Raw genomic sequence first — 12369 nt, forward strand, 5'->3', positions numbered from 1 at the left:
ACATAACATTATCAAGTAATGATGTTTACAATAAAATTATTCTTGTTAGCACATGAACTTAAATGCCATAGAAATGGTTGAGACCACTGCAGTAACTGCATTTACTGTTTCAAGGTTTTGCTCACCTTTATCCAAAATTGTCTTGTTGTCAGGTAATATGGGCAGAAGTGAACTGTTCAGGATCTTTTCAAGAGGCTGGGCAAAGTCATTTGGATTACACTCCTTGCGCTTGGTGGTGACTTTGCCAGTTTCACACACGTTATTGGCTTGGCTTGTACTGGTTTCCATCCTTGGATCAGTCAGTCGGCCTACAGTGGGACACCTTGGTTTGATGCTTGGATGCAGTACATTTGACAGACCAGTAAATATATTTGCCACATGTTTATCCCCTAAATTCTCTTTGCCAGTCTTGGCACAGGCTGAGATGACAGTCTTTAATGGAGCACTATACACACTGTCTCTGCTACTGCCCTCCTTGTTTGAACATGTGGATTTATGTCGATGTTTTTGTTTAATACTTTCAGGGTCAAGCTTAAACCTTTTTTCTGGGACTTTGTGTCCTTCTAATACAGCATCTACCTGCTCTTTAGTTTTCTTACAACTCTTTGATTCAGAAGTCTGAGTCACTGTTTTCTTGACATCAGTTACAGTTTTCAAGGTCTCTTCTACTCTAACTGCCTTTTCTCTATGAACTGATGATTCCTTTTCTTTGGATGTTTTCTCAGTTCCGGTCTGAGTAATGTCACTCTGAATTTCATGATTTGATCCCTGAAAAGAGGCAAAGATACATTTATACCTTATCCTGCATTACTCCTTTATGCATTTACGGTTTTCCGTTTAAAAACACAAAGCTGTGTGATGGACCCATTGAGGAGAAGATGTTCTAACCATGCAAGTCGACATATTGCCATCGAACTATGCCCATGTGAACCCCAAAATGCTGAGGTCAAATACCCTCACATTACTACTTGTCACCTGGCTGACAGGTCGTGCAATATTTTGCTGCCTTAAACTTGCGACTTAACACCTTAGTGTGTTCCGTTTTTGTCATTGTCCTTTTCACAGGTTCTTCAAGAATGCTTTGTACTTTTCATTTTTGAAGAGACATGTAAACTCAACAAAAATACAAACTTTACACTCATTTCAAAGTCAATAATTTGAACATTTTGGAAAATGGGTTTGAAATAAGGATTCTATTCAATTCTCTTGTCATTAAAGATACTATAGCATACAGATCATGTTTGTCATGGAATCGGTTCCACTGGAAATACGACTACAATGTCCTTGATCAAAAACTATGAGTCAGAACTTAAGGAAATCATGTCAATATCGGGTGTGTCCTCCATGAGCATTCACAACTGTGATACAATGTCTCCTCATGGATTGGATGATGCGTCTAGGGGAATGCACCGCCATATTTGTACCAGCATGGCACCAAGCTCATGCAAGTTCTGTGGGGGGTTCCTTACTTGACGGAGCTGCCTGCCTAACACATCCCACACATGCTCTATGGGGGATGAGGTTGGGAGATCTTGAGGGCCAATCCATGATATTGATGCCAGCGGTCTTCTGTTCTATGTTATCTACACTTTTTGCTCTTATTGGGCAGATTTGTTCAGTATATTTTTCGTAGCATATTGTTTTCCTTTAACCACATGTTTGGTACACAGGAAATCAGTTTTCTCTTTTTATCTTCTGTGTGCTTCTTATATTATAGGACTGGTTTTATGCTTATGTTGCAGATTTATGCCATGTTGTGATGCTTGCAACAGTAGAAAGTCGAGTAAGGACCCCCATCTGAGGTGTTTGAACTGCACGTGAATGTGTTATCTGACTTCCAAGTGTGACTTTCGACTTGGTCTTTCTCCTACAGCTTTTAAGAAGTACTTGAGTGTATCTAAGAAGTAGAGTTGTGACGATACGCCCATGCCACGATACGATATGTATCATGATACTGGTAGTGCGATACATACGATACGATATTATCACAATATTTTGTCCTTGTATACAGAAAAATAAAAGTACTGGAAATAATGTGCTGTAATGTTATCATTTCAGGGAAGGTGTTCTTCTCCCAAGAAAAATAAAACACATCATCATGAAAGACATTTTATTAAAAATGTTTAGCATGTGTCAGTAAAGTAGTGTTTTCCCAAAAAATGGAACAGCAGGGATAAACATTGGCACAACTGGCTTTTTTGCACAGATAACAAAATAAATTTGTGAAAATTATCTCAGTCGGAGCATGTCCATGGCAATATTTTCCACAAAAATCTAAATAGAAAGGGAGATGGTGTTTCGTAGACTGCTAAGTATCTAAGTATCATGCTGAATCGATACATGACAATCGTATCGATGTATCGTATCGTGTAGCTCTTGAATCGTTATAACTTGCGTATCGATTAATCGTCACAACTCTACTAAGAAGCTGCTTACTCAACATGCTTCCAGACATAAAATGTCTGTCTCCCAAATCTTGGTTACTTACCCAGCGACTACAGATATGCATGGCTCTTTGGTTAATATGTCCTATAATGACTATAATGCCTGCCGCATCGGTGGCGCCTCCGCTCTGTATGGCTGCTAGTTAACTGACACCTCCAGTGGCACCTGGGGTTACAACTTCAGCGCCTGTGGTGCCTGGCTGCCTCGCTACTGACACATGCGTCCAGCTTGGATGCAGTCTTTTCTGCAGTCTATGTTTCAACAGATTATGGCGCCTTCAGGGGTCCCTCCTTTTACTCCACAGTCGGAATGTCCTTACCTCACAGGCCAGTCAGCGTTTGCAGTGCCTCCAACACATGGGGAGCCTTTACCAATGACTCATCTGGTGCTGCCTTTGCCTACCGCATCATTAATACTATCACCGTGTCCATCCCACCGATGTATGCTGCGCCTTTGACATCATCCGTTGAGGCTCCTTCTACCTTGACAGGTGGCGCCTCTACTAAGGGTTCTTCGCATCGTGACTCAGCTTCACCTGGACACAGTTCACGTTATAGCAGAGCATCCGCCAAGCAGAGAGTTGTTCGCCTGTCTGTAGATCTTAAAACTATCAGTCAGATACTTCGGAGGGTGCTTTTATTATAGGGTCCAGGGATTGATAAGCAAGATTTTGGTGGAACCCATCTTCGATTCCACTGGATTCTTTGATCAAAGAGTTGATATCAGCATTGGAAGGGGATTTTGCTCTGTTATCCCTTACACCTTGCATTAAAGCGCCACGCTCTAGACAGGATGAATTTCCTGTCTATGCTTTGGAGGTTGCAGATTTATCTCACATACTTGAGGAGGCCTTACACTGTATAACCGGCTCTTCCAAGCCTGTGATGCTGCGTATGCTGGGCACTTGTTTAGTCTTTGTTGAAATGGAAATTCAACGTTTTCATGAACCTCTATAGGCACTAGCTTCTGCTTCAAGGGTGATTGTGCAGGACTTGTTGGAAAACAATCCGAATTGCACTGATCACTTACAAATTATGATGACTTTTCAACAGTCAATAAATTGAACGCATGAGCAACCATCTGAAGGTGGCTTTAGTTCACAGCTACACAAAGTTTGGAGTACTTGGCGCTATTGGATTGGGACTCAGACGGCAGTTACAATGTCATGCTTGGTCAGCTACCTCCCTATTTAATGGTGAAGTGTCCAATACTCATTAATGGGTATTGGCTTATGCTCATGATGAGCCAGCTCTGGAAGCCTTGAAACAAGTGTCCCAAAAACTCAGCACTTTAGGTTTCTAGGACAGCGAATTATCAACCTAGGTGTTCCTCCCTGCAGTCCCAGTCTAGTCAACCCTTTCGGGGTAGAGGTCACAAGAGTGGTAAACACACTGGAAACTATAAACCTCGGTGGGACAGGGGTTCTGGCAGAGGGATGTCCCAGAGGGGTTAACAATGAAATGTTGCACCACACTGTCTGGGAAATCCCAGCCCTTGTCGTTCTGGTCACAGACACTCAAGTAGGTGGGAAAAGATATTGTCGATAATGGAAGAACTGGCAAATATTAGGAGACCAGTTTGTCATCAACATCCTACATCATGGTTATCAACTGTCAGTGATAGACAATCCACCATTAACAGTCTCACCTAATATGAAGGTTCATCCCTCCAATCAACAGCAAAATTGTGAGACAATATAACCATTCTGTTACACAAGAAAGCCATAGAAATAGTATAAGAGTCATTGTTGACACCTGGGTTTTCCTCCCCAATGTTTCTAATTCCCAAAAAGGACTCTGACAAGTTCAAAATGATCCACAATTTATCTCTGTTCAACAAACATTACCTCGAACTCCCGTCTCACTTTCAAATGACAACGCTGCATCTGCTCAGGACCAAAATCAATGCTCACGACCAGACCTGATCAGGCTAGATCTGAAGGACGCGTGTCTGCATGTGCCAATCTACCCCAGAGACAGTCATTTCCTCGGGTTCATATCAATGGTATCCATTACCATTGGGAAGTACTCCCACTTGGAATTCCTTTAGTCCTGTGACTTTTCACATGAATAACCAAGCCCACAGCAGTTTATCTACACCTGAGGCATATTCAATTTGACTCCTACATCGACGACTGTCCACTCAACCAGCAGGGTCTGGCAACTCTTATCCCTCACAGGGATTTCAGAAGGTACCTGCTTCATCAGCTGGGATGAATTGTCAACAAACAGAAGTTGGAGCTCACTCTATCTCACATGCTACAGTTCATAGGGGGTTTGTTTCAGACACATCTGAATCTTGTTTCAGTTCCAAGTGACCACTGGCTAAAGATTCAGCAGCATCTTCATCCAGCGCTTCATCAACCTGGTACTCTTCGTCAGTGGCAAGTATTGCTGGGGTTGTTGACTTCAGCACAGAATTTGACAACCAGGGTCGTCTTCAATTGTGCCGATCCAGATTTTTCTGGCCCTGTTCATCAGGAGACAGGATCAGTCGGTGTCCATCACCCTACCATCCCGCCTCAAGGGTTATCTTTGTTGGTGGATGATAGAGTCGAATGTCTTAGGTCTTAGGTCCCACTCATTGTCTATATGTAGACGCATCTCTCCAGGGTGGGAGAGCCCATCTCGAGGGAGAGGTTATCTCAAGGTGGTGGTCCACGGATATAAGCCTTTGGCATATCATCCATTTGGAGTTGGAAGCAGTGATTCTGGCACAGTCTCCCTGGCAAGTGTCTCTTCAGTATACTGAACTTGTCATATCAACAAATTCCACAGTGGTCTGGTGTCTGCACAACCAGGGAACGAGTCACCCTCCATCCCTCCTTTTCGATTTTTTCATCTTGCCAATCATCTGGACATGAAGTTCATCATCACATCCAGCACATTCTGGGTTGCAGGAACATTCCTGCGATAACCTTTCAATTCCGCACAGAAAAGGGTCCGCAGAGTGGATGCTATATCCAGAGGTGTTTGCTACTGTTTGTCACCATCTCGGTCATCCTAACTTAGACTTGTTTGTCACCAGTCAGAATTTCCAGCTCTGAACCTACATATCACTAGTTTCAGTAGTATAGGGAATGACAGTTCTAAAACACTTTCAAGAAATGTCTCTACAAAGCCTTATTTACTAAATAAGGCTTTGGTTGGGCCATTAGCTCTTGCTACTATTACCCCTACTACTTAACGTGTGTTGGAGGTAACACTGTGCCGTACGGTACGATCAATAATTCTTCTCTTACAAACCCCCTACCCGGCCCATCCCTCAAGTAGTACAAGTTAGGTTCGTCGGCTTTCATATCCACTTTATCTATGTTGTAAGTTTTGACTGACCATATAGGATCGGTGGCCCGCTTACGGCTATCGCCCTCGTGTTCCCCTACTACTTAACGTCTGTGCCTATGTTATGTTTATATCGATGAAACAGTTTAACGTGAACCGCCTACGATCTCTTTGGTGTTCATAATAAAGGCTTGCTGGGCTTTTTGTATCCCCTGTTCTATGTACTTTTTTTTCTCGTCCTCGCTGATAGCAGACTTACGAGACTTGGATCGAATATCTTGTTTCATTCCGTTATATTTTTTGAGTTCAGAGAGGATTGAACGAAACTCCTCTTCTGAGATCTTACTGTCAGAGAGTGCCGTGGAAATACGCTCACTCACTGTGTTCAGCTTTGCTTCGGCCAGAACCCTGATCTCGTCGTGTTTCAATGCCTTACGATTAAGTCTGCGTGATACTAACTTAAGCGCCAATCCTGCCAACCCTGCCACCCCTGCCGTTATTTCAATACCTAGCACTATAGGTGCAGCCACGATGGTAGCCAACAACCCAACGCCTGCCGCCCCTAGTCCCATGCTGGTTGCCATAAGGGTAGTGTCTGCCCCGTCCACGATATTGAAAGCTCTATGGTACTTTTTACATAGTGCTTTCCGCGTGTCACGGTCTTGTTCTAGTTGACGTTTCACATCACATAACTGTCTCAAGCGGAACCCATCTACGGTTTCCAGCGTCTTCGCTACTTCCTCTACGACTGGGTACAGACCCATCCTATAATATATATTTTGAAAGATATTTTAATTGGGTTTCAGTTAATAGTCTATCAATGTATTTGAAGCCTATAAGGGATAGATCATAACTAATGATAATAGGTGAGAGGCTAATAGACTTTTCTGTTGTAATAAAAACCCCACTGAGGCTTATTAAGCGGTTTATAGAACCCGTAGGGGAATCCCGTTGTATAACAATACGACAGTGTTGGTCTAAGTGTTCGGTATACCAGTGTATTACCAACCCGGGTAAAATTTGACGTCCTTTCGAGGAGTTTACCTTGTCAAAATACGTAAAGACGACTTCTATGATGAGTGTGTAGGGGTAGGATATTCTATCAAGAGACACCTGGGGTAAAAGATTACTGCTAAATGTTAATTTATTATCTACTCCAGAACTTAACCCATATGTTTCGTTATACAAAAATGTCGGAGATCCTAAGTGATTCTCCGGAATGAAATCCCCGGGCCAGATACCGTTGTTCCTAATCTTAGAGATATACCCGAATTTTTTTGATGTGATATAAGGTGAGGTGGGTGTTAAGTTGATCAGCCATTTGGGCTCTTTTAAATCTGATAACGACACCAGTCTGTACACGTTGTCTTTGAAGTGCAGGATGTATAATTCATCTTCCTCACCAGGCTGATCGAATCCCTCCGTATCTCCTAGGTCGTTAAGCGTAGTGTTGGGATGATGACTGGTCATTATTATACTATTACGATATAATTTCCAACTGGTTTTCTGATAATAATTCAGGGGTGAACTTCATACCCATGAAGTGTATGTTGTCAGGCAGGAAGATATTGATTAGTGATATCTTGTTTTCCACGATCACGTTGACCCCCTGCAGACTGGTGTCGGCTCCAACACCCACCCGCACGTAAACGTTGCAAACTTGATACTGGTGTCGTTTCACCCACCCGAGTTTGATCCCCTTCAAGATCTCGACATCATTCCCCGATGGTTCCCCTAGGTAGACTTTGATGATCAGTGTTGAGTTTGCCGGTAGACTCTCTAGTATCTTAACCACGCCTTCGAATTCAGACACCAACTGCAATTTCACGTTTTGTATGGCTGGTTTACTCGATAGCATGTGGGCTGCTATAGTGTTGACTGGGCTGACGACTATGCTACGTCTCTGAGTTGGGACGTAAGCCACGAGCAGGGTTCCATTGTTCACGACTTTGTTTAGGTGGTTGTCTTTGTTATCCGTGAACACGTAAGGGGAGACGAGTTTAATATTGAGAAACCAGTCGTCGTTATCGGGTAACAACACCCACTTGTCATCTTCGGTGAAGACGAGCATATATGGTTTGTTTTGGACGACGGTAGTGCTCTCAACATCGTCTAAGTCGAACAGTTTACCACCGAACGATGGGTATATTATCCAATTATTATCACCGGTGTTGACAAGGGCGTACTTAGTGTTGACTGTTGCTCTTGTGGTATCTATCATATCACTTAGGGTTCCACCGGAGGGGATTTCAACGCGTTTGTAAATGTTGTTTTTCAGTTGCAAGGCATACGATTTACCATCTACTCCGGGAGCGTCGAAACCGCGTGTGTCTCCGAGGTCGGAGATCCCGATATTGACGCATTTTTTCACTCCGGGCCCTTGTGCGCTGGTCATTTTACATGAAGCGTTAAGCTGAGGTATCCTATATTTACAGGATTATGATTTATATCTAACACCGATATTGTCAGCTCAGGTATGTTGCCCTGGGTTAATCTCTTATACTGCCGTGGTGAAAACGACTCGGTTCTACCGTCGTTGTATTTCTCAGTTTTCACCGGCACTGCTCTCAGTATAGTGGAAGGGTGACCTCCTTGAATGTTGTACGTTGTGCTCACCTGATCGAGATGAATGTACAGCTCTCGGTACGGTACTAGGTCGGGTACCTTCGTGCCTGTGACGGTTGTTGTTGGTTTTATCTCGTCAGGAGACATACCGAGTATCCTCGCTAATGGTCGGCCGAGCCTCAAGGGGTTTCTTCCGTTGTTGATTAACACCACTGTACCGTTTGAGTCGTTCATCTTGAGTTCGGCTCCCAGGGGTTTGAAGACCTCGTCGTTTAGAGAGCACACGCTGCAGTAGCCGTCAGTTATCTGACTGCGAGTTCCACTGACGAACAGCTTATTGTTGCTGGCGTTGATGTTAGTCCATTGCGGTAGGTAGGTGATATCGCAGAGTGCGACTTCGAGTTGACCTGACGTGTTATCGATCGCGTGCGTCAGCTGAACGGCCTCACCGCTCGTTATCCCTGGAAGTGTTATGTACATATTATAATATATGAATTATATATTATAATATGGATTTAGCACACTTGAAAATCGTGGTGAATGCAGATGGTACGGGGTTTAAAACAACCTTTATTAATATCTTTGAAAAATATGTCGTGTCCGTTAATAACGCGCAGGCGGTGGTAAACTGGAATCAAAACCCAATGCAGTTTTGGCAGAACCAACTCAACTTTGCTGTGTGGTGTGCGACGACAGGGTCGGGTGTGACACCAGACTACGGTATAGACGAACTGAGTAAGGCGGTTATTTTGTTTCATATTTATTATCAAACGAGACGAATATTGAAGGAAATAAGTGCTCCTCTTCCCCAAGATAAAGCGTGGAGTATGACGAATAACCCCTATGATAGGCGCGCTTATGAACGTGTTTGTGGGGAGTTTGAGATTCCAACGAATAAAGACTTTCGCCTTCCTGGTGTGAACCATGGTCTCGGTATAGTTCTCGTGTACTTCTACAGGTCCGGAACATATTATGCCGGTTCTAAAGATGGTTCATACAACCCAAACCGGCATACATTTACAGGCCCCACAACGAATGAAAAGATCCATGTCAGCTGTATAAAGCAAACCAGTCCTGATGCAGCCACAGCCTGGACTAAGATGATCTCAAAAACATCGAAAGAATTCACTCGTGCTGGTACAATACGCTTGAACGACTCGATTCGAACGTACGTGTGGGCGCTGTTGGGTGCGCAGTCGATGACGCGTTCCAACATCCTCGGTAAGGGAACTGCTTACGACGCTCAGACACAATTCGTTTCCAACGTTGAGGATGCTATCAATTCTCCAGTTGATCTCCCGCGGGCCATCGACCGTTACCAAAACGTGTTAGAATACGCCAGATCGAAAGTCAATTACGTGTTCGGCGTGGGGTTGTACATGGCTCCGAGTGATATGCAACTGAGAATAAAAAAAGTGGTGGGTTATAACAACAAAATAGTCATAGCCACGGCGGACCAAAAGTTGGGTATCAACCCCGATATTAACACCCCCTATATCCCACACATCCCACCACATGAAAAGGGTATAGTGGCGCCACCCCCGGAGTCTAAAGTTCATATGCCCCCCACACACCCCCATATGCATGTGGGGGTACCCCCCTATCAGCAGCATATTGATAATAAAACGGCCCTAGTGGTTGGTGGGGTAACTTTGGGACTTATTTGGTTAAAGATTTCTTAGCCGCTACGTACACCAGACCCGCCACGGCGACGATGGCTGCCCACAGGTTTTGACTGAGCCACATGGCAGTTTTAGACAGAGCGCTCAACAACCACGAGACGATGCTACCCAGGATGCCGGGAAGGGCTTCGGCGGCTTTACCAGCCAGTTTAGCTAGGCCTTCCCCGAGTTTTTTTATCCAGTCTTTAACACCACCGCCTGTGGGAGTGGGAGTTCCCCCGCCGGCAGGTGTGGGGGTTCCCCCTGTTAGTGACACCACCAGGGTTGATATGATGAAACCCAATGCAGTTAGAATGCTGACGATGGTGATCCCTTGCTCCCGGAACAATATCCGAATCCTGTTGGCTAAAGTTGTATCCTCATTCAGTATTCTATCGATTGTTTCCCGAATACGACTGATCTGGGATCGAAGCTGTTCACGATTCGAGGAAGCGGATTCCAATCGTGTACGTCTCTCGTCTTCTAAATCGCGTAGTCGTTCATTGATACGACGCTTCATATCATCGTTTTCAGTTTCGTTGAGTTTGTTTTTTTCCCTAGCGATGTGCTCGTCGATTTCGTTCAGTTTCCCCATGTTGTTCACGAGTTCTCCACGCACGCGTTTCACGGCTTCGTCTAAGCCGCGCAGTTCCCTTACCGGAAAGTCAAACCCCGGTAACGGTTTGTCCCAGTAGGTGCTCAACAGTTTTTCTATGCTGTCCGAGGCTTCTGTAGCACGCTGTGGTGTCATTTCATCTCTAATGGTGAGGTGGGATCTGGTAGCTTGTAGATCTTCTTTAACGGCCTTAGGTATTGCACCACCGTAATCATTCATGTTTAGATTTTTACGGATAAATTCGACACCATGGCGGCTGGCTAGAGTTGACAAGGCCAGTGGTTTTTTATTGCTCTTGTTAAAGAGGTCAACCCCTGGGTCAGACTTAAGGCGTAGAACACCCTTTGTATCAATAAAAAAATTCTTATGGTATCGACCCTGTGGTTCAACGTAGTTTTTATCTCTTCTTAAACTTTCGTAATAATCATTTACCGTTGTTTCCAAGAGTTCTTGGTTCAATGGTGAACTAGTAAATGAGGTCTCCTGCTCATCATCGAATGCCTGGGCACTAGCGCCCGGCATCTCCGTCATATCTATATCTTCATCCATTAGTATTAAAAATATATTTCTTTTATATAACAATGTACGGTAGAAAATTAGATCCTTTCAGAAGATTGAGAGAGCCATTAGGAGCCAGAGCCGTGCGACAGTCGGTGACCATCACCAACAATCCCAGCAAGATAGACCAGAATCAAACTCTGCTGGTTAGATTTCCAAACCTTGGTGAGAATGACCTCATTGTACCAGGCACTGTTCGACTGGCGTTCAATATCACGTTGATCTCCGACAACGACAAACGCGAGCTAGTGCGGAACGTGGGTCGAGCTATCATTAAGAAAACGACCGTCAAGATCAGCGGTAACGAGGTGCTGAGCATCGACGACAGCGACGTGTTTCACTGCTACAAGGATCTCTGGAAAAGCGAGGGAGAACGAGTCAATGATGTGTACCAGGGTATCAGCAAATCAACCCGGGCGCGCATAGGGTATGTCTTCACGCCAGACCAGCAAGACAAGCTATCGGACGGTGAAAAGGCCATCGCTCGAGCATACGGGAATCGATTCTGCGTGCCGCTCGACTTCGAGTTGCTCACGGGACACGCGCCGTTTTACCAGGCCGCGCTGGGTGATAGGCTCGAATACGAGCTCACGTTTAACGATTATAGCAAAGTAGTGCGTACGCCGAACGGTGATGAGGCCAGTTATGCCATAGACAACATCTCTCTGGAGTTCGACATGGTCACTAGCCCGGAGCTGGCCAGGCAGGTTCGAAGCCAGTACTCTGGGAAGATGGCTATCCTGTATGATTGCGTACTGAGGCATAGGTCAGTCGTGCGAGATAAGAGCGACACTGTGTGGAATATCAACCTGAACGTGCCGGCGCGATCGATGAAAGGTATCCTGGTCGTCCCCGTGGAGGATTACGATCCATTCCGGAGGGACAGCGAGAAGTTTTTCAACCCCGAGATTGAAAAGGTGGAAGTGACTATCGAGGGCGTGCCCAACCAGCTGTTCAGTCATGGTATGAGACCACACCAGCAGTGGGATGAGATAAAAAAGCTACCAGTGGGGGACTACATAACAAAGGACCTGGACCTCGGCTCCGTGCAGATCGGTGAATACCTGACCACCAAGTACGCACTATGGTTGGACATGCGATCCACGGATGATGATAAACTGCACGGTAGCGGGCGCCGTATAGATAACGGTAGCGAAGGGATAACCATCCAGATTACTAAGAAGGCTCAAACCGCTGGTAAGTTGAAATTATATCTGTACGTTATTATGGACGCGCAACTTAA

At 44.8% G+C, this 12369-nt stretch overlaps 1 protein-coding gene across 1 annotated transcript in view; it reads right to left on the reverse strand.

Moving 5' to 3' along the window:
- Positions 1–12369, reverse strand: part of LOC137287022 (M-phase phosphoprotein 8-like) — a 79250-nt gene that overhangs the window by 19996 nt on the left and 46885 nt on the right. Inside the window, exon 4 of the mRNA XM_067819118.1 lies at positions 126–768. Within this exon, the coding sequence (XP_067675219.1) occupies positions 126–768 (643 nt within the window). The remainder of the gene's footprint in view (positions 1–125; positions 769–12369) is intronic.

This window comes from Haliotis asinina, chromosome 6, assembly GCF_037392515.1.
Source record: "Haliotis asinina isolate JCU_RB_2024 chromosome 6, JCU_Hal_asi_v2, whole genome shotgun sequence".
Lineage (NCBI taxonomy): Eukaryota > Metazoa > Mollusca > Gastropoda > Lepetellida > Haliotidae > Haliotis > Haliotis asinina.